Genomic DNA, 24,507 nt, shown 5'->3' with positions numbered 1-24,507 from the left:
TGCAGATGAAGCAGACCAGGCATATCTGTGGTGGATTTCCTTGAACTATGGGGTTTCTCATTTTTGCAAAGTAAAACCCCTCCAAACACATCTCAGAGGTAAGGTTGGGCAAAAACAGCTGACAACAGCAGCTGCAGTATAAGAGTTGAGAATCCTTGTCCAGAAATGACACAGAAGTATAACATGCATTACCAAGATGACTTTCAAGAGTTTGTTAAAGCATAACAAATAGTGCTAACAAAGATATGTACAACCTTTATTACTGCAGTTCTTTTGATTGTGTTCACGAAGCCAAAATGGCAAATACAATAGACAAAATAAGAGTTATTGTATAAAGGTATTTGTACATTAATTAAATCAGATCAAATTAATAGACATGATTGATAAACTTGCAAAAATTACAAAATCAATACTGAACTGAGGTAAAATTAATGCAAATGAAAGGAGTGTACATATGGGTAACAAAAACTGTTATTGATGAGAAGGAAGTGCACAAAAATTCTTAGTAACAAAACTACCAAAAGTACAGATAAAAATAAAATATCTAACTTGACCTTTGTTCATATAAAAAAAAGTAAGAAGTGAGGTTCACAAGAACAAAAGCCTACCTCTGTGCAATAACTACAGAAATTAATCAGTCATTAGCTATCAAGCAGTAAGTAATCAACAAAAAATCTGAGGGAAAACATTTGAAAAAGTTAAAATCTATCAACAAAACTGTAAAAAGTAAAAAACTGACTACAGTAGTAATTTTGTCTTCAAGAGAAAATAAATGAGTAACTGGTCACAAACATCTGGACAGTGAAGCCACCAATCAAGGAAAATAACCACTGTTAATATCACTGAACTACACGTCTTTCTGTTATAATGTGTGCAAGATAAAAATTAAGATACAGTATACCTATGACAAACACAAAACTTTATAAACTTGCATTTGAGATAAATACTTAAGCAGATACAGTATACAAGTACTGTAAGGAAAAAATCATACCAACAATATTGGTGAGGAACCAAGGTAGCATATCAATAAAAGGATATTCAGAATCTAAATAACAGATTACCAGTAGCATGCATGGCTAACATGCTTCTCCAATCGAATGGAAGACAGACAAACATACCTTTTCAAATTCCAGTTTAATTGGCTTGACAAAAGTGTCTGTAACATACGCTGATGCCTGTTTACCAAGTTCCATAGCTTCTGCAACAGTTGCAACACCAAACTTGATCATCACAGAATCAGTGTCACCATAAATTACCTGAAAAAAAAAATTAATGAAAAAAAAAAATGACAATGATGTACAGTAGAGTATATCAGTTCTAACTGAAATTGGTACCATCATAAATTATCTTGAAAAACTAAAAGCATATTAAAAGAATCCCAATAATGTGAAGCATGTTTAAAATAAAAATATACTAATATAGTGACCAGCTTTAGTAACATAACTTACTATTACAGTTTAATTATTAACACCTTCAACTACCCAGGTCAATACAATGAGGAAATCTGTTTGTGTGTGGTGGACATAACTGTTTAAAATGGCAGAGGCAAGGGACAGAGACATTGCCCTATTATGAAGGCCAATGCCCGAAAGACTGACCATATATACATATGAGCCCAATCCCCTCTCCACCCAAGCTAGCCAAGGAGGGAAAGGTAATGGCTGCTAATGACTCAGCAGGTAGACCTATGGACTCCCCCAGATCCTCCATCCTTAGCTCACAAGGATGGTGAGGTAGCAGAGACCAAAAGATCTAAAAAGTTTGAGTGGGACTCAATGACCAGTCAAGGACATTACCACATAAGCCACCACATTAAAATGAAAAATAAAATAAAAGAAACTTTTATTTTTCCTAACTATACAAAACTGAGTCCTTTAAAACAGGGCAATGCCTTTAGCTAAGCTGAAAAGACTATTGAATTTGTCATCAAGATTCAATAGTTAATGACAAGTGGTGAAAGCAGACGAGTAGCCTGAGTATCGAAGCTCGAAGCCTTTTCACTTTTGATCTTTGGCTCAGGACTGAGAGGGTAGGTTGAGGTGAAAATTCTAACTTTAAAGTATTCAGGATTGTATATCAAGGAAAAATCATATTACCTTTAAAATTTTTCAAATTTCCCATGTATAAAAACTTTGCTATTACTATTGTTATTATTACTAAGCTAAAACCCTAGCTGGAAAAGCAGGATGCTATAAGCCCATGGGCTCCAATGGGGAAAAATATCCCAGTGAGAAAACAAAATAAGAAAATAACTAAACTATATGAGAAGTAATGAACAAATAAAATAAAATATTTTTAGAACATTAACATTAAAACAGATCTTTCAAATATAAACTATAAAGAAACCTATGTTCACCTGTTCAACATAAAAGTATTTGTTACAAGTTTGAACTTTGGCAGTTCAATCAATTCAACTACTCGATTGGGAAGATCATTCCACAACTTGGTCACAGCCGCAATAAAACTCCTAGAATACTGTGTAGTATTGAGCCTCATGATGGAGAAGGCAAGACTATTAGAAATAACTGCATACATACAGTATTACGAACACGATGGTACTGTAAGGGAAAAATCTGAATATAAAAGATGGTCAGAATTGTGAAAAATCTTATGCAACATGCGTAACGAACTAATTGAATGACGGTGCCAGAGATTAATATCAAGATCAGAAATAAGAAATTAATAGACCGAAAGTTCCTGTCCAACAAATTAAGACGGGAATCAGCAACTGAAGACCAGACAGGAGAACAATACTCGAAACAAGGTAGAATTATAGAATGAAAACACTTCTTCAGAATAGATTGATCACCAAAAATTATACAAGACTATCTAAATACACCAATTTATGGTGCAAATGAAGAAGAGACAGACCTAATGTGTTTCTCAAAAGCAAATTTGCTGTTGAGGATCAAACATAGCATTTCAACTCGTACAGAGTTAGAAAACTATAAATAATGAGATCCAGATGATGAGGAGCCACTGTCCTTAATCTACTTACAATAATTCTTTGCTTTGTTACGATTTAACTTCATGTCCCTTAATTTGCACTATGCACTAATTTTAGCTAGATCTCTATTAAGGGGTTCAGAAACCTCAGATCTACATTCAGGAAATGGAATTGATGCAAAGTGATTAGCAGCATCTGCATATGCAACAAACTGTTTTCTAGACCAAACTTCATGTCAAGTGTACAGTATATAGTAATGGGCCAAGAACACTACCCTGAGGGACACCAGATATCACATTCCTATACAATTCTTCTTCACCCAAGGGATTCACTACTGCACTGTAATTGTTCCTTGGCTACTTTCCTCTTGGTAAGGGTAGAAGAGACTCTTTAGCTATGGAAAGCTGCTCTTCAAAGAGAAGGACACTCCAAAATCAAACCATTGTTCTCTAGTCTAGGGTAGTACCATAGCCTCTGTACAACGGTCTTCCACTGTCTTGGGTTAGAGTTCTCTTGCCTGAGGGTACACTCGGGCACTCTATTCTATCTTATTTCTCTTCTTGTTTTGTTAAAGTTTTTATAGTTAAACTTTATTTCAATATTGTTACTATTTTTTAAATATTTTATTTTTCCTTGTTTCCTTTCCTTAATGGGCTATTTTCCATGTTGGGGCCCCTGGGCTTATAGCATCTTTCTTTTCCAACTAGGGTTGTAGCGTAGCTAACAATAATAATAATAATAATAATAATACTCACTGTGGTGTCCATCAGCAACAACTCTTTGCTATCTATTACTTAAAATTCATAATGCTAAAGAAAGATCAACCCACTCCCAATTGTTTGAGTTTGAAAATAAGGACCTCGTGATTCAGAAATCTCAGATCTACATTCAGGAGATGGAATTCATGCAAAGTGATTAGCAGCATCTGCAAATGCAACAATTTTTTTCCAGGCCAAACTTCATGTCATGTGTATATAGTAATGGGCTAAGAACACTACCCTGAGGAACACCAGATATCCCATTCCTATACTCATTATGGTGCCCATCAACAACAACTCTTTGCTATCTACTACTTAAAATTCAATAATAATGTTGCAAAAACACCAACCCACTCCCGATTGTTTGTTTAAAAACAAGGACCTCATGATTAACATGGTTAAATGCAGCACTAACATCAAGGCCAATCATATCAACTTCCTGACCATAATCAAGGGATTCCTGTTGAGCATTGGAGATTCTAAGAATGGCATCACATGCTCCATGGACTTTACGAAAGGCATATAGCAAACTAAGGAACAGGTGATTATCTTCAGCAAACCTATTTAGATGATTTGCAAAAAGATGTTAAAAAACTTTATATAATACAGGAATTATGGAAATTGGTCGGTAATCAGCAGGACTTGAGCTACAATGAAAACATTTACATAATGGAGTAACATTTCCCATTCTCCCACAAGTGCTAAAAGAACGTCTCCTTGCTAACTTGCACAAAATCACAGATAACTTTGGAGCTAAGATATCTACACTCTTTAAAGAAAAAATAGGAAAAAGGCAATTTGGGTCTACACCTCCATAAACATCAAGGTCCATTAAGAGTGTTTTAATTATTATTATTATTATCATTATGATTACTAGCTAAGCTACAACCCTAGTTAGAGAAGCAGGATGCTAGAAGCCCAAGGGCTCCAACAGGGAAAAATAGCCCAGTGAGGAAAGGAAATAAGCAAATAAATGATAAAAGTAATGAAAAATTAAAATAAAATTTCAAAAACATTAACAACATTAAAGCATTTATTTGATATATAAACTATAAAAGGACTTGGGTAAGTCTGTTCAACAAAAACATTTGCTGCAAGTTTGAACTTTTGAAGTTCTACTGATTCAACTACCCGATCAGAAAGATCATTCCACAACTTAGTCACAGCTGGAATAAAACTTCTAGAGTACTGTGTAGTATTGAGCCGCATGATGGAGAAGGCCTCATTATTATTATAATTTATACCTAGTATTAAGAACAGGATGGAACTGTCCGGGAAGATCTTAATGCAAAGGATAGTCAGAATTATAAAAAATCTTATGCAACATGCATAATGAACTAATTGAACGACAGTGCCAGAGATTAATATCTAGATCAGGAATAAGAAATTTCATAGACCATAAGTTCCTGTCCAACAAATTAAGATGATAATCAGCAGCTGAAGACCAGACAGGAGAACAATACTCGAAACAAGGTAAAGTGAAAGAATTAAAACACTTCTTCAGAATAGATTGATCACTAAAAAACTCATTCACGAGATCAAATAGCTAAACAAGTTAGTCTAGCCTCAGGAAAACAGGAATGAAGAAGTTGAAGTTCCTCATTACTCTGCTTACTGTCAAACACATCAGCCAAAAAATCTAACTTTTCCTTTGGACAGTGAGTGGCAGAGCCATCTGTTCTAAGTAAACGAGGACCTGTTGTTTCTGAGTTGTACCAGAAAGGGTTTCATTTATGGTTAAATTGTATTCCATTTCAATTGAAGCATAAACTCTCTGAGCAAAAACTCTAAGCTCAGTATGGTTATTCCGCGTGAAATCTGATCTGTTACCCTTCCAAAGATGATAGGCCTTCTGCTTCTCCAAATAAGCACGTCTACAATCATCACTGAACCAGGGTTTATCGTTTACTTGGATCCTCATTCAAAGGAAAAACAGGCTCAACAATATTATACAATAGTGACCAATATAAGCTAAAGGTGATGAATGCAAGAGTTGATGGGAAAAGTACAAGAGGAAGGCCAAGGTTTGGGTGGATGGATGGAGTGAAGGAAGCTCTGGGTGATAGGAGGATAGATGTGAGAAAGGCAAGAGCGCGTGCTAGAAATAGGAATGAATGGCGAGCGATTGTGATGCAAGTTTTGGTAGGCCCTGCTGCTTCCTCCGGTGCCTTGGTTGACCGTGGAGGTAGCAGCAGTAGGGGATTTAGCGTTATGAAGCTTCATCTGTGGTGGATAACGGGGGAGGGTGGGCTTTGGCACCCTAGCAGTACCAGCCGAACTCTGTTGAGTCCCTTGTCAGGCTGGGAGGAACGTAGAGAAGAGAGGCCCCCTTTTTTGTTTCATTTGTTTGATGTCGGCTACCCCCCAAAATTGGGGGAAATGCCTTGGTATATGTATGATAAGCCAAAATAATCACTCAAAACGCCATTCCAGTCTGCTTGAGATTTTATATAAATCTTACACGAGTATGACACATCCAGGACAAGCTGCTCAGGCAACTAATGAAATCAAGGCATAAGATGTCTCAACTGGAGAACCAACCTTACTTGTAATAACGCCAGGGGAGTCGGTGTATACAAGGTCCAAGCAGTTACCAGACCTGTGAGTAATTTCACTTATGTTTTGCTTACAGCCTGATTCAGAGGCAAAGTCTGAAGCTCTAAGCTATGGCAACCAGTAGGAGAAACAGAATTTAACCATTCCCTATGGTGAGCATTGAAATCATCAACAAAAACAAAAAGAGGCCTTTCTATCATCTTGTTTCTCAGGCATAATGGTAAGAAGATAGTTGAAGATAGAATCATCCATGTCTGTTTCCGGCAGATCAAACACAAACGTAAGTTGTTGTGCCTGCCATTAACTTTTATCACCCAAATTTAACATCATCTACATTTATAGCAGGACTTATGAAAAGCAGGGCACTCAGTTCTAATATACACTGTCATTCCCCTGACTCTAGGAATGGCATCCTGTTTTAAAATTATTAGCTTCGTAAAACCAGTTAAAAGGAGCTCACATATTAGAAACCAAAGTTTCTGAGCACAAAAGAATATCATACTGTTTGGATGCAACTATAAGGTCTTGAATATTTGCATTCAGACCCTAAATATTGTATTACACTAGGCTACACTGATGAAGTCTAGGACATATTGGTCCTGGATTTCGCTGTCTCCAGACAGGATCAGAATTAATGGCAATATAAAAGATTCACATAAAGTATTTAAAAACTAAATTAAAAATAATGATAAAAAACAATATGTACAGAAATATAAATAAGGTGATTGATAAAACCCATAGACTACAGATAAAAAATTGGAAAAACTGGTCAACATGGAGGAGCTGATACACCATGCAAGGATAGCTACTTCAACTGAAGGGAGGACAGTAAGGATGGTTTTGAAAAAATAAAGAAACAGATAAGAAAAAGAGAACCTATTGATAAACCATCAGGCAATTATTAAAATAGGGAGCCTCACTAATTGGTGGTGTTAGAAGTCCTACTGGAGCTGAAATGGTTGGTGTTTTTACTTCCTCGGAAATGTTAGTCAGCCTGGTTCCATACATAAGGAAGGAAGATAAACCTAGCAACCCTCCTATCTGTCCATCATATTGAGGAATAGCCAAATTTGGCCTGACCTATATCAAGAAAACTATTATGTGGTTAAGGGAGGGATCCTTTTCCCCCTATGTGATAGCAGTTCGGAATGATATACTATACCTGGCGTATGATGATCAATTCGTTGGCATATAATCCAGCGTACTCCCCTCTATCAACAAAGGATGTGTGGAGATACAGTACTTCTAAAGAATGAAGCACACAAATGTAGCTTAGTAGCATCAAGTCGGATCCAGGGAGCAACGGTTTAACCATTTCATCCCAAAGAAAGGGTAAGGAAAGATGGAGAAGAGCCAGCTATTCTAACTTTCTTTCCAGACTTGAGCAGGCCATACACGCAGAGGACTGGCGTGCTGATTTGACCGCAATTGGCAAGAACCCGCCAACCCTTAACGTGTGGGGGGGGGGTGAAAAAAAAAAAAACTCAGCGCGACTAGCATGTCCTCTCATCCTGTCAGCATGTTTGACTGGACAGGATAGTCTCTCCGTGATTGTAGTATGCCTCGACAACCTCTTGCATGAGTAGGGACAGACTGGCAAGGTGACTGGGTTGATTCGCCTCTTTTGACACGTACAGTATCATTATATGACCATATTTCGTCTCTTGATCAGAGATTTTTATAATATAATGATAAACTGATTGCATTTCATTTTCATTGCATTGCATTTCCAAATCTTTATGTAGGTAGTAGGCTGGCCAGGGCAACGGCCACCCATTAAGATACTGCCGCTGGAGAGTTATGGGGTCCTTTGACAGGCCAAACAGACTACACTGGATCCTTCTCTCTGGTTACGGTTCATTTTCCCTTTGCCTACACATACACCGAATAGTCTGGCCTATTCTTTACACATTCTCCTCTGTCCCTTTATACCTGACAACACTGGGATTACCAAACACTTCTTCTTCACCCCAGAGATCAACTACTGCACTGTAATTGTTCAGTGGCTACTTTCCTCTCCATAAGAGTAGAAGAGACTCTTTAGCTATGGTAAGTAGCTCTTCTAGAAGGACACTCCAAAATCAAACCACTGTTCTCTAGTCTTGGCTAGTGCCATAGCCTCTGTACGATGGTCTTCCACTGTCTTGGGTTAGAGTTCTCTTGCTTGAGGGTACATTTGGGCACACTATTCAATCTTATTTTTCTTCCTTTTATCTTATTCAAGTTTTTATAGTTTATATAGGAAATACAGTGAACCCTCGCTACTTCGCGGTTCGACCATCGCGGATTCACCACTTCGCGGATTTTTTTCATAACCCATATATATATATGGTAATATATTGGTAATAACAAAATCAACATACTGTACTGAATAATCAATATAATCGATGCAAAAACTAACCTATACACAGATGTGTACAGTAAATGCGTTGGTTTCTTCATTATGATCAGAGAAACGTAAACAAAACATTGGTTGCCATTTTTTATCGTGCTTTTTGGCGTGTTTAGGAAACGCATGATATAAAATTGCCTTTAATATTTGTGCCTGTTTTAGTTTAGGGTACTGTAGTACATGCATTAAGTGTTCTGTACATTAAAGGGTAGTTTGTTAAGAGTACTACGTACAAGGGAAGGTTTTAAAAGTCTGAATATACATGTTAAATAAATAGGTAAATATGGTGTCACTACTTCGCGGATTTTCACCTATCGCGGCTGGGTCTGGAACCTATCTACCGCGATAAACGAGGGTTCACTGTATCTATTTTCACATTGTTACTGTTCTTAAAATATTTAATTTTCCATGTTTCCTTTCCTCAACGGGCTATTTTCCGTGTTGGAGCCCCTTGGGCCTATAGCATGCTACTTTTCCAATTAGGGTTGTAGCTTAGCAAGTAATAACAATAATAATAATATTACTGTATTAAAACAATTTTTGCTTCATCATTATTATAATACAGGAGACTGTTCTTTCTTTCTTTTTTCAAAGACACATGATTAATGAGGGTACAGTACTAATTCTGTGCAAGTGACGTAGGGAGGAGATAGTCAAAACTTTAAAGGAGTGATCCAGGTGTAGGATTAACAAAGCTTTTGATCTGACCTATCTCACAAGATGCGACCCACGGTTAAACATCATGTTTTAGAGATACTTCTAAAATTTACTCAGAATCTTTTCTTCAAATGGAAATTTTCTTTAAGCATATATGTACTTAACACTCTACGTTCTCCATTTCGTTATTAATTTCACTTAATGTCATCATTTACTCACTTTGCTATCGATAATGTTGTCCATGCAAACAAGCACAGAATGTATCTATTTTAATATTCTTGAAATATGTTTTTTTAATTGTTCAATACATTTTAGTTTTTTTATTTCCTTTCCTCACTAGGCTACTTTTCCCTGATGGAGCCTTTGGACCCATAGTATCTAAACTATAGTATTTCAGAGTTTAGTCAATTCAAAATGATACACCAAAACAATATTTTATCCATGCAATAGAGAAAAATAATAACAAGGGTCTAAAATATGGATAGATGATAAATTAAGTAGCTGTCGATCACTCTATTAAACCTATACAGTATATATCTCTACCAAATTTTCTCTCTACCAACATATACACAATCCTTTTCAAATGTCTATAAATTAACACGAAAGCAAGTACGCCTAATTAAAAGCGTTGTAGTACATCGCATGAGATAATCTCTAGAAAGGTCCAAAAATCCCTTTATCATATTTCTCCCAGGAGACATTACCAAAGACAAGATGCTTGCTTTCCTATGTGGGAACTGGCCTAGCTAGACAACTACTTGACCAGCCATCACAGGACCAAGAACAAAAGTGTTGAGGGACTTGTGGGTATACTCCCGTAGGCAGTGTAGCTTGTTTGGTATGCTTTTCAGATAATTCTGCAGAGCCCTCATGGGGCACAAGAGCAGCTCCTCTCAATCACCACACGATGCAACCCAAAGGGAAGGGATGAAGAAGGACTCGAACCCGAGGTCCTGGGCCTCTGGGTTGTGAATATTGGCCAGGAAGTCCTACACAAAATTGAAGGAGACCTCCTTCCACCACTCAGTGTGGGCAACTACAAAAGAGACAATGCAACTCGCCAACTCTCTTCGCTAATGCTAAAGCTTACAGAAAGATAGTATTATGAGTAAGATCCTTGTCTGATGACCTCCTCAAAGGTTCAAATGGGATAAGCATAAGAGTCTTGAGGATTAAAGTATCGTCCCACTCCGGGGCCTGAGATCTTGGGTTGGGCAAGACTCCTCAAAGCCCCTCAAGAGCACAGATAACGCTCCGGGAAAGGAGAGGTCTAAGACATTCAGTCAAAAGACCATCCTCTAGGATGATCAGTAGGCTTTAAAAGCTTAGCCTGGTAGACAGCTGTAGAGGACCTCTGGAAACACCCAGATATCTCTTGTGTAGTGCCTCATGAAAAGCCTTTTGCTTGGATATACTGGATAGTGTTCACTCGTCAAGCACTAACGACTCCACGTCATGATGTCAGACAAGTACAGGGCACTTAGAATACTGATGGGGGCAATAGCATGTTGCAAACACACTATAATTAGTTAAGACAGTCGACGAATGCAAATAAGGTTGAACAATCTACAAGAGCGACCCTCTTGGACTTGCTTCTGTGACCTCATGACTCCAACTGACATCCTAACTTGCGGCTCGAACTTCTAACATATTTTGTTTAAATTTTAAGTGTTTAATTTAAGAAATCACACATTCAAAATCACTTCCATGAAACTAAATTGCAAAAAATAAACAATTACAGATAAAATAAAATTTCTTTTCCTCTTTAACATTTTCATAATTTTATTTGTAATTTTAACTGAAACTATTAATTCTGAACAAACCCCCACCAAGCTTTTACAAATGTACAATATTTGGGAAAGCTGACAGGAAATAGATGGTAACATTCAATGTATGCCTAAAATTGAGTATTATACAAATTTCAATAAACAAAGAAATTTTCAATGGCATTCAGGAAGCTGACAGTAAATAAATGGCAATAATCAATGTATACAAAAAATGAGCATTAAATGAATCTCGATAAACAATCAGACATTATGTTTTTCTTTCCTGATCTGTAATTTATTTCATAATCATAATTACTCAATATGAGCTCCCACCTTCTCATCTTATCTTTCGACTTGGAATGTTTATTGATATGAGAGGTTGGTGATCAGTTTTTAATTCAGAATGTTGACCTAACAAATAAAAATTGAATTTTTCAATTGCCCAAATGATACAAAAAGTTTCTTTTTCCAGGGCGCTATATCTCATTTGAGTATCATTCAATTTCTTTGAAATACACTGAATAGGTAGAACAGGGCCATCAGGTTCTAGTCTTTGACCTAATATGGCTCCTATCGCATACGAAGATACACCAGTTTGAACAATATATGCCAACGATGAGTTAACTTAATACAATTTTATCACTACGTAAGGCTAATTTCAGGTCATCGAAGCATTTTATTAAATGCTCGTTCCAAACTAATTTATTTGGAGAGTTCTTGACCAGACCATACAACTGACAGGTTATATCAGCACACTTGTACCAGTAGTTTCTATTATCATTACATAAACCAAGGAAAGAGTGTTCTTTGACACGGGTAAAGGAAAATCTAGGATGGCTTGAATTTTTTCATTCTGGGGAGAAATGTAGTTTTCACTCAGGGTTTGACCCCAAAAGTCAATTTCTTCAGTACAAAAATAAGACTTCTTTAGATTTACTTTAGGATTAGAAGACCTCAATGTTTTAAACACATATGCTCAGAGAAAGTTTCTGTAGCAATGAGAATGTCATCTAAAGATGTGAAAATGTTAGGATGATCAGGAAAGAGAACTCTCATAAGTCTAGAAAACTCTTGGTCCATTTGATATTCCGAATGGTAAAACTATAAATTGGAATAATCCAAATTCAGTTATGAATGCAGTGTATTTGTGACTCTCTTTTGACAGGGGAATCTGATAAAACCCATTCTTAAAATCAATTACAGAATAGCCCTTATATGTACGGATGCAAGCAAAAATTGACTGCGTTTCACTGATAGGTTCTCTATTTTTGACTAACTTACTTTTTAAAGATCTATAGTCAATGACTATGCTTATCTCATCCTTGTCCTTTATTGGAATAATGTATGGACTGGAATAATCAGAGTTACTGGGTTCAATGAGATAATTTTCAATCATTTTGTCAATCTCAGCTTTGAATTTACCTCTATATGCTAGTGATACAGAGTAAGCACTTCTTTTTAACTGGGGTGGGATCATTCAATTGAATAGGGTGAGTCAAAATATCAGTCGTAGTGGGGAGGTAGAAAATATATCCAAATACTCCATTATTAAGCTATCCACCTCTGCTTGTACTGAAGGGTTTTCACAATGCTTCAACACATTTATTCTCTTAGCAAAATCAAATATGGAAATACAGTACAGTATAGCTAATACTATTGATCATATTACTACATAATACAGAACCATCAACATCAGCATCCTTGTCTGGTACATTATTCGAATCAGGTTGAACATCAACACCGAGTTAGAATTATTTTGAGAATGTTCATTATACAATTTTAAGAGATCAATGTGATATGACCTGATTTGACCATTAATTTCAATTGAGTAATTTTTATCAGATGAACATCCAACAACATTGGTCCATGCCATCTTAAGTTTCATTTTAGATTTTTTATTTGGCAAGCTCTTCATTAGAACTTTATTTCCAATGTTAAGTTTTCTAGCTTTATAATGAGGATCAGGTTTAGCTTTATTAGCTAATTGAGAATCAACTGCAATAGAATGTGCCTGATGTCTGTCGTCTTCACTATTTAATCTTGCATTTACAACAAACTCTTCAACATTTACTTTATCCAAAATGGGTGAGTCCACTCTTAAATTCAAATTTTGAACTTAATAGCTATACAGTATACTAGATCACATGGTGAAAACCTAGTACTCGATCTAACTGTTATTATAAGTGAACAAGAGCTTATTAACCGACTCATCCCATGATTTAGCATCATCTAAACAGTAATGTAATCATATCCGAAAAGGTTCCATTAAACCTTACCAAATCCCATTAGATTGAGGATGTCTAGGGGATATGTTAATCAAATTGATGGCATGTTCCTTACCCTAATCTTTGAACAACTTACTCAGAACTGATGTCCACTATCGGTAGTTATCTGCTTTGGAAACCCATATTTATAAAAATGAAAATTGACTAACTTCTCTAAAAAATTTTCATCCGTTAGCTTTAACGGGGATTGCATTTGCAAAATGTGTTGCAAGATCAACAATGGTGAGTAAATAAGTGTTTGCAGAATAACTAGTTTGAAAATGTATAACAAAGTCTATACATATATGAGGAAATGGTACATCTGTAATTCAATCAAATCTGAAGGAACAGGTTTATGGAATCCAGCTGTTGTGTCATACTGACATATATCACATCTATTCACATAATCTTGAATTTCTTTAAACATATTAGGGGAAATAAAATTTCTTCTAGTTTTTGCTACTGCCATGTAACTTAAATGTCCACATTTATTGTGATAATGTTTCAGAAAATACGAAATTAGATTCTTCGGTACATAAATTGCATATGCAAATAAATCACTTGTTAACTTTGCATATTAAATCACTGTACATTACTAATTGAACTTGTGGAGAAATAAACATGGATTTATTGCATTCAAGTAAATTGGAAATTTTTCTGTATTCAATGTCATTATTTTGACTCAATTCAACAAAATTTACGGTTATTGCTTAAGTAAAGAACTAGATAGGTCAAAATTTTCACAATGAGGGGAAGGTTCTCTGGTTTTGTTGATGGTTCTTGGATCTTCAGATACATCTGAAGCCGAATGGTTAGGAATAAAGACGTCACCTGATGCAGAGGGGTTAGGATTAGAGACGTCAACCGGTACATCTGATGCAGAAGGGGTAGGAGAACTCTCAGCAGGTACCTTAAACGGTTACGGTTGAGGAGGAACTGAAGTTGTATCACTAGCTATAAAATGGATCACTGTGATGGTAGCATCATGAAGGTCAAGAAACAACATGCATCCACTTCCTTGATCAATTACAGGAAGGACAGCACCATGCTTGAGATTTTTCACAGATACACCCTCAATGACTCCATTGAAAGTTTCATTGTCTATTCGTCCATTCATCACAGGTTATGTTCAAATGTCAGTTTCATTTTTCAAAGATGATACAGTCATCTTTCCTCCTGTCTCTGTATCCTTTGGGCAAAATTTACCATCCATTGTGGAAATACTAGCTCCAGAATCTAATAAGATATCAGAATTATGTTTATTATTAATGTTTCCTTTTATGATGAATTCAACACCATCTCCGTAAGGTGCATGCCTGTTGCAAAACGTGTGATTTAGGTTCTGGGTTTTGGGCTGTTTCTCAAGATATTTGATCCAACAATATTCCTCCTTATGTCCAGTTTTTGAGCAATGAAGATACTTTTCTCTCAAAGATTCACTTCTAACAGAAGGCTTAGTCTCCTGTTACTAGAACTTAAATTTATAGAATTACTGGGGTCCTCCTCTGAATAATTGAATGCCTGATTATCAGTTTTGTCCTTGTAATCTGTGAAGTAGCTGCCTATGGTGCAATTTCTACTACTTGCAAACCGTTGAATGGAAAAGTGCAACTCATCGAGTTCATCAGGACGACACTCGTTAGACATTTGCAAACGAATTCCCTTAAGAAATAGCAGCCAAGTAGCTAATTTCTCACAAGCAAGTGATGTAAGGGTATCTTTGGATTTAATTACAGCATATTTTATTTGATCAAAAATATGTGCAAATGAATCTTGTGCCACAAAATTAAGATTATCTGTCTTGAATAAAATATCAATGGCTTTACACTTTGCCTTTATTAAGGCTCTCTTCTTATACAATGAAAATTGTTCAGCCTTGCTAAGAGTATCTTCGTATAGCTGAAAATAACTTGAGGGAGGCAATATTTCCAAGATATTTAGTTTTTCTTTGTCGCCCACATTTTCACTGTTCAACTTTCTTTCTAAACGATCAAAAAATTCATTCATGGATTCAGTCTCCTCATCAAATTTTATACTTGTCTGCACAAATTTTTTAATAATAAAGGAACTTTTTTTTTCTATGTCAGAAATAGTTGGTAAAGTACTCACTTGTGTAGCAGTATTATTGAGAAACCCATATTCAATAAGAAGTTCGTCACGTTTCTTAGCAATAAATGAGTCACGAACACTGATCTCGTTATCATTTGGAAATAAAAGAGTTGCATTATCAATAACATTTTCATATTCACTGCGAAAGAGCTGTAGATTACTAGCAGCCATTGTCCCAGATTTTGAATTTACGCAAGAAAAATTACTGTTAAGACTTTTATTAAAACCACTGTGCAATAATTGCATCAGAGAATATAATAGCGATAGAAAGCACACACTCCTAGACAAATGCATTTCGAAGAAACTACATCAATTGTTTACATAGAAAAACGACAAATGCCTTTCTCTGGCGAATCCCGCGTAAACACAACAAGACACAGATACAACCATTGTTTCGTTCGTTATTACTACGCAGCGGCAGTGCCATCTGTTGACCACATCTTGGAGGCAAATTACGAAGCAATCAGCTGACTGATAAACTTATTTTCTGGGCTCCGACCTGTGCCGCGCAGTGAAATACTCCTAGAGCACTATTTCTAAGGAATATAACTGCTATATATTACCAGAGAAAAAAAAAAGCATAGGAATGCCAGGTTGAACCCAGCTCGCTCACCCATATAAGGTGTCGGTATAAAATACTGGGGCGTGATAATTCACAACCAGAGGTCTCGCACCATTTAGATATCTCCTCTTCAAAATCCCCGCCACAGCGAGGTGCCGTTCAACACTACTACCACTAACCCAACCCACGCCAGTGACGTCACTCCTTTATAGCACTTGTTGTTATTAAGTCCAACATGTTTTTTTTTCTTGTGTTTACCCTTGGATTTATCATTATTTTATAATCGATGGCCGATTCCCATGATACCCCATCGAAGTTAAGTACTTTATCCATGAGTTTTAGCGAGATTGGGCAGTGTAACCTCTGTTTTTATTAATTGAGAAGTGTTTATATATGAACGGCGTCCCCGTTCTTACCGTTCATGGTTCGGCTCCGCCCTTTTTCTCGTTAGTTCGTCCGTCATTAATATTTGTTCGAACTTTTAGGAGTTTTTTTCCTTACATTTATATAGTACACCATCTTTATGCTTTCATCTAGCATTAATTTTAAGTTATCCTATGATATCAGTGTTAGCGTTTCATCAAGGAGTAGGTTATGTTGGTATGCCTGCATTCGTGCATGTCGGTGGATTGCGTCACCTTTGAGATTGTTTCGCTAGTTCTAGGAAGACGACCATCTCACTTATTATTATTAAACCTTTTAGTTTTATTACGCTCCACCTAGTTTTACATTTGGTTCGAGTGGGACTCTCGCGTATTTTGTTGTTTTTACTGTTCAATCTACCGCTTCAGTAACTAGGTTGGTACCCCTGCTTTCCATCTGCTGATGGCGTCATGCTCCTCTCTTACCACTCGCCCGAGTCCCTCTCTCGCCATATTATTTCTGCATGCCTAACCTTACTTACGTGATTTCGCTTTTAATTCATTAATTATTTTTATGTATTTGTGCATTGATATTATATTTATTGCTTTACTCCGTTATGATCATATTTTTGGGATTTTCATGTCATGTTGAGGGGATCTCCAGTTGGTAGCCCTGTCTACCACTACGCACTGGTGATTCCCCGGTACCATACCCCCCCCCCCACACAGGTTGGGGAGGCTATTCCATCCCCCCCTCCTCCAGTGTACACCCATCCTCTCACTCGATGGTTGTTGGTTATGACATACGGGTCAAGTATGCTTGTTCCTCAGTCTTCCCTCAACGTTCCGACATATTGAGGACTGAGTGTACCCACGGGGTGTGACTTAGTCTCATTCATTCATACCGGGCGGTTTCGTCTCCCCCCCTCCCGTCGCCCCGATTGGCCATCGGTCGGGGGAGGGGGAGGGCCGGGACCACCGGGGACTATCACACGTGATTAGTCGGTATGACTGCACCTTGGTGTAAATTTTGCTTTTAGCTATGGTTGTGAGAATGAGCACTTATATTAGGAGTGTCCCCACCTACGGTACCTCCTGCTATTATCGTCCGCATAGGACTTATTAATATCCCATATCATTATATTATATTCTACATGAATCATTACCTTCGTCCCGGTACCTCCGGTTGGGTAGTGGGGGTTCCATTGGCTCCCCCCGCGCTCTCCCGTGGTACCCATCGTCATCAGACATCGGAGCCTTCGGGCTCTTAAATACAAGATCTGTTGACACTGACACAGTTTTGATTAATATCCTCCCTCCGGGAGCCCTATTCAATTACAGACATTAGTTTTAGATCATAACTGGAGTTTTCTATTTATGTATTTTAAGGATGTATCTTCGGTTACTTTAAGTTTACTTTAAGTTACTTTGAGTTACTTTAAGTTTACTTTACCAACCCTGTTCCCCGGCCCCGGAACTAGTTTTGATTATATTTATTCATCACTGTTTTTTGCATCCTTTTTCATCCCTTTTTATTTTATACCTCCCTGGTAATGACGGGATGGTATATTCCTCGCTATGACAATATTATTTCATTGATAATCTTAACTTATTACGGAATTGTTTCAACAATGTCTGTTAATTTTTATAATTTTTTCCCCGGTTACTATACCGGTTCGAAATTTTGTTCATAGCCTTTTGTCCCGATTTCATATCGGTCTATTTTAAGAATCCGGAACACCCGGATCTTTTTAGGTTATTAACCTATTATGGGATACTCACGTATCTGTATTTTATTCTATACTTCCCAAGTAGCGACGGGTTAGTGTATTTCAAGCTATGACAATATTATTTCATTGATAACCTTAACTTATTACGGGATTGTTTTAACAATGTCAGTTTATTTATAAGTTTTTCCCCGGTTACTAAACCGATCCTAGAGTTGTTCATAGCCTTTTGTCCCGGTTTCATATCGGTCTACTTTAAGAACCCGGATCCTTTTAGGTTACTAACCTATTATGGGACACTCACGTATCTTTATTTTATTCTATACTTCCCAAGTAGTAACGGGATAGTATATTTCTCGCTATGACAATATTTTTTCATTGATAACCTTAACTTATTATGGAATTGTTTTAACAAAGTCAGTTAATTTATGATAAGTTTTTCCCCGGTTACTGTACCGATCTGAATTTTGTTCATAGTCTTTTGTCCCGATTTCATATTGGTCTAATTCAAGAATTCGGAGCATCCGGATCTCTTTAGGTTACTGACCTGCTATGGGATACTTATGTATCTTTATGTTATTCTATACTTCCCCAGTACCAACGGGATAGTATATTTCGCGCTATGACAATATTATTTCATTGATAATCTTCACCTTTTATGGAATTATTTTGACAATGTCAGTTAATTTATGAAAGTTTTCTCCCCGGTTATTATACCGGTCCAAAATTTTGTTCATAGCCTTTTGTCCCGGTTTCATACCGGTCTATTTTAAGAATTCGGAACACCCGGATCTTTTTGGGTTACTACCCTACTATGGGACACTGTAGGTGCCCCTGCCGTTACTATCTATAATTATAACTTCGGATATATTATTTTGGGATTTTCATTTTATTTCCTTTGTGATTGATCGATTTAAACATTTATTCTCGATCTATTTATTTTACATTCCCAACGGAGTTACCTTGTTCATTAGTAACGATATACCCTCTTTCGGAGCTCGCAGTCTCTTCTACCTTGGCGACTCTTTAGATCTGGGTTGGCGGGTTTGCCTGGAGTGTCAGGGCAAAGAGACCCTGTGTCTCTTCCTTTTAGGGTTTTCAAGGAAGCACGTGGCTGATGTCGGGCCACGTCCTGTTGTCCCTAAAGTTAAAGCTACCTGCCAGCCCTACCAAAGACTCACAGGTCTTCCAAATCACCAAACCAGTTAAGACTTCTCTTGGGTCGAGAGCAAAGCCCGGCCTGAAACCTACGACCCCGGAGGCTCCCTTCGATCCGGCAACCCTTTCCAGATTGATGCATGGCCTCTCGTGGCATGGTTAGTTTCAACCTGACCTTTCATTAGAAGAGGCCAGCGACCGATCCCAGGGATGAGGTAGAAATTTATTTCTATTTGAACACGATGTTGTGCTGATATTTATCCATATATATACATATATATATAAATTACGGACCTCTGTAGCTCACTGGCTCAAACCTCGTGTCACATACCGAGTCACCACGAATTATAGGATGGAAGATTCCTGGTGCCTCTGTGAACTTGACAATTGAATGGAATTATTGCCCATTAGGGGGAAGAGAGAGTGCTAAACCAGATAGCCTCTTACAGGGTCTCATTTGTTATGGGCTACCTCAACAGCACAATATATCATCCCGGATGCCTCTAAGCTCCCGGAATTCGTCGAAAGCAATCCGTGGAAGGGGGCCTTGCGCTCTCCCTTCAAAGATGGTATGTTAACCATCGAAGGGTTTGGCACCCGGACTGTAGAAGATTTTGAATTCTACCCGCCGGGTCTACAGTTCCCTCTCTCTGGTTTCGCATGCCTTACCGAGGAGACACTCGTAAGGTTTGACAAGGTCCCCAAAGAAACCAAAATGTACCCAAAGGGGCAGGCTCAGTCCACCTGGGTCCGGCCCTTAAACGAGTGGGAGTGTGTTAACACTACGTTAACACCTCACAAGAGCCCGTACACGATGTTTCTAGTGGAGGAGTAAACCCCTACTCCGTGTGTCACTAAGATATCGGACCTTGCTCAGCAGGCAATAAACGAGGACAAGCCGTTACCGCAGCTGAAGGAAACGCATCCGACCTCCCTCCTGTCCCTGGGGGATCACGATTGCTGGACTAACGCCCCGGCGACCTTCACATCGGGTAAATTAAGCGCTGACTGTGCTCCCATTCAGTTCAGTGAGTGGCTACCCAGGCTTCCGGAATCTCTGATATGCCTCGAGCTCGAAGCCTGTATGCGCCTGAGTAGACATATCAACTCGGCTACAATGGCAGAAAAGACCTCTTTAATGTATGAAGAAGAACCACCTTTTAAGGTCTTGACGAAGTCATTACTTCAAACCTTACTGTCTGATTCCTACGACTTCTTTGCGGCCAGACGTCGTTGCTGTAGGCATGTCTTGTCTGAGGCCACTATCAGACATGAGCCTAACAAGCTCATTAAAGCCCCAGTCTGGAGCTGCTAGGGTCAATCAGAGCCTCAAGGTTCGATGGGCTTAGTCCCCAAGCACAAGTTCGAACCGGCCAGCAACCAATCTCGAGGTAGAAAGAGTCTGAGATCTTTCCATTCCTTCCAAACCGGCAGTCCCAACAGGTGGTTCAAACCATCCCGGTGGCACAAGGGAGTCAACCTTTCACTTCGAAGGGTCAACCCCAACAGCAATACGTGCTGGTTCCTCAGTCCCAAGTAGCAACTACCTCCTATGCTACTTCCCCAGCCCTTAGGCCCACCTTTGAAACTCAGGGTGCTTTCCAGGGTTACCAGCGCCCCAGAGGCGCTAGCTCGAGAGGAACTTTTCGCAACAGCTACTCTCGAGGCCGAGGAGGTAAATCCGCAGCAAATCATTGGGAGTTCTCAGGTAGGGGTAGGACTTTACATCTTCCGGAACCGTTGAACGTTCAACATTTGGGCTTTCAGTATAATTTCCAAAGGTCTGGGGTGGAGTTGGATAGAATAGCCCCCTCCACCAACCAGTTTTCATCAACATCCAACGGAAGAGCTAGTCTTATATGAAAACGATTTATTGCAAAAGGAAGCAATAAAGAAAGTAAATCGTTTGTAATTTCAGGATCACTTGTTCAGCGGGCCAAAGAAAGACTCAGAATAAAAAGAGTAATCCTAGACCTGTCGCTTCTGAATTCTTACATTTAATGCGACAAGTTTCACATGCTGACCATCTCTCAGGTGCGGACCTTGCTTCTCTGTGGGGCCGTCACCTCCCCTATGGATCTTGCAGACGTTTGCTATCATGTTCCGAAAGCAAGGCATTTTCGTCCGTTTCTAGGCTTCAACTAGGCAAACTGCCTCACAGCAACTACAGAGTGATAATCTCTTACAACAGTTTTGGTTCCAAATCAACTTCGAGAAATCTCGTTTGGTCCCGAGGACAAGTTTCATGGTTAGGATTCAATGGGTTCTATGCTCCCACACTCTCTCCCAACAGCCAAGAGGAACGATATAGCAAAACACAATACGTTTTCTCAAAGACAAATTGTCTTCCAGAAGAAATCAAGAGAGAATCCTGGGTGCCCTCCAGTTTGCCTCAGTAACAGATATACTACTGAAGGCCAGACTGAAAGATATAAGCCGAGTATGGTGCTCCAGGAAAACGAGTAATATCGAGACAAAGAGCTCGACTCCAACCAATTCTGAAGAAAAGACTTCAACCATGGACAAAGGTCAAAATCTGGCAAATCCGTTTCCTTACAATATCCACCCCCAAGCTCGTCATTTACACAGACGCCTCCCTAACAGGCGGCGGGGGGGGGGATACTCTCAGTACACGAAAGTCCTGGGACTATGGTCGACAATATTCCGCCAACTTCATATCAATGTTTTAGAGGCCATGGCGGTATTTTTGACCTTAAGCAACCGGCTCAAGCCAAAAACCAACATATCAGGTTTCTTCTAGATAGATAGTGGCGGACGCACTTTCGAGGACAACTCCGCTGGAGTCGGAGTGGTCACTAGACCCAATGTCCTTCAGTTAGATTCTTTCTCAGGTTCCGGATCTCCAGATAGATCTGTTTGCAACAAAGTCCAACTACAACTGGAGTGCTACGTAGCTCCTAGCCCGGATCCTCGGGCTTACGCCACAGACGCACTATCATTAGTCTGGAACACTTGGGAGAGAATTTACCTATTCCCACCAATAAATCTGTCGATGAAAGTGTTAGACAAGTTCAGGACTTTCAAAGGCCAAGTTGCTCTAGTAGTCCCCATCTGGCCCAAGCACAACGGGTTTCCCCTTCTGGTGGAACTGGGTCTCCACCTCGACAGATCCCCAATCCAATACTAACACAAGCAGTACAACTCGCTGTGTGTTAGCTTCCTCAAATTCAGAATGCCCTACCTTTCTGGACTTTATGAAATTTGCAGCTCAAGAGGTGCAGATATTGATCCTCAAATACGTTATTTTTAGAATCAGATAAGAGGGGATCCACCCTTCGACAGTATGATTCGGCTGTTATGAAACTTGCCAGTTTTTAAGGGACTCAAAGGTTGAGACGATGACTATGAATCTGACAGTAACCTTCTTCAGAATTTTATTTGAATCAGACTTAGCGACTTGTACTATTACCACAAATTAAGTCAGCCTTGAAGGTTTTACAATTGGCTTTAATATTGCCCTTACAGATTCATACTTCTCATCCATCCCGAGAACCTGCGCCAGATTGAAACCATCAACTCACCCTGGCTCAGTTTCCTGGTTTCTGAATGACGTACTTAAGTTGGCTTCAGACACTCTTAACGAGACTTGCCATTATATTCCATTGGTTAGGAAATCCTTGTTCTTAATGAACCTGACTTCTGGCGCCAGAATATCAGAACTTTCAGCCTTGTCTAGAGATCCAGGTCATATTGAATTTCTCTCGTCAGGGGAAGTACTCCTTTCCCCTGACAAAAGATTTTTAGCGAAAATGAGGACCCCCAGGACAGACGGTTCCCCTGGAAGATTGTCCCACTTCCGCAGGACCCATCTTTATGTCCAGTAAACACTCTGGAAGCCTACTTAGACATATCTCCCGTTCAGTCCTCGGGGCCCTTACCCATTAGAGAAGGTGAAGAACCATCATCCTGAAAGGACTCAGACAGAAGATTCTGCATTTCATTAACGGGCTACCTAGAATCATTCCCACATCACTCCCTCACGTCCATGATATATGAGCTGTAGCTACCTCAGTTAATTACTATGAACTTCACTGGACTTACTAAATATATAGGCCGGAAGTCTCCAACAGTATTTAAACGCCACTGCTTAAAACCTCTGGAAGCCTTATATTTGCTACAGTGGCAGCAGGGAATGTGATTCCTCCTGAACATAGTGAACCTTAATCAACTATGTCTTGCTATCCTCTTACCTGTTATTTTGGATTTTATTTTACTTCCTCAGGTATTGTTCCAAGATTTGGGACCATTTCTCTGGTACTATTTCACTGCGCGGCACAGGTCGGAGCCCAGAAAAGGGATTTTGACGAGGGAAAAATCTATTTCTGGGCGAGAGACCTGTGCCGCCCAGTGAACCCTCCCTTGACTTCCCTCCCAACATGGGCCCCAAACCTTGGGTGCTATGAGGAGTGACGTCACTGGCGTGGGTTGGGTTAGTGGTAGTAGTGTTGAACGGCACCTCGCTGTGGCGGGGATTTTGAAGAGGAGATATCTAAATGGTGCGAGACCTCTGGTTGTGAATTATCACGCCCCAGTATTTTATACCGACACCTTATATGGGTGAGTGAGCTGGGTTCAACCTGGCATTCCTATGCTTTTTTTTTTCTCTGGTAATATATAGCAGTTATATTCCTTAGAAATAGTGCTCTAGGAGTATTTCACTGGGCGGCACAGGTCGGAGCCCAGAAATAGATTTTTCCTTCGTCAAAATCCCTTTCTTAAATCTTTTCTATGTACGTTTAGTTTATTTTTCCTTGGCAATAAATAAGTGCACTAATAATATAAATTCACTGATGAAGTTTATGAATAAGAATTATTATTACCTGGACTTGTGAAACTAGTAACGGACAATTACAATTTAGTTGATCGTGGCAAGGTCACCATCTCCACATGTACGCGGTCTCTTGATTCCTTTGTAATGAACTCTTGTAGATCACGAGTGAATATTATTTATTTTTATGGCAGAATCACTGTGTTGTTTTCAATTCCCCATAGTTTCAGGTCCCAAGTTAGTATGTAGGCTAACAATTATCCAGATATTGTACTGGAACAAAGGTTATGGCATTCAAGCACTTACCCATGACAGTCCATTTGGGTTTCCAAAACGGAGACAGAAGATGCTGAACTTAAGACGAGTTCATTCAGACAAGTACAGGGCACTTAAAAATACTGATGGGGGCAGTAGCATGTTGCAAAATGGATTTTGCGCGAAGCGAAAAATCTATTTTTGG

At 38.8% G+C, this 24,507-nt stretch overlaps 1 protein-coding gene across 2 annotated transcripts in view; it reads right to left on the bottom strand.

Annotated features, from left to right (window-relative positions):
* Positions 1 to 24,507, bottom strand: part of PolD1 (DNA polymerase delta) — a 304,764-nt gene that overhangs the window by 118,431 nt on the left and 161,826 nt on the right. For both annotated transcript variants that reach the window (XM_068375427.1, XM_068375428.1), the window contains exon 18: positions 1,119 to 1,256. In XM_068375427.1, the coding sequence (XP_068231528.1) occupies positions 1,119 to 1,256 (138 nt within the window). The remainder of the gene's footprint in view (positions 1 to 1,118; positions 1,257 to 24,507) is intronic.

Source organism: Palaemon carinicauda, chromosome 6 (genome assembly GCF_036898095.1).
Source record: "Palaemon carinicauda isolate YSFRI2023 chromosome 6, ASM3689809v2, whole genome shotgun sequence".
NCBI classification, from domain to species: domain Eukaryota; kingdom Metazoa; phylum Arthropoda; class Malacostraca; order Decapoda; family Palaemonidae; genus Palaemon; species Palaemon carinicauda.
Note: the sequence above shows the minus strand (reverse complement) of the source record. Positions and strands in the feature narration are given on the sequence as shown.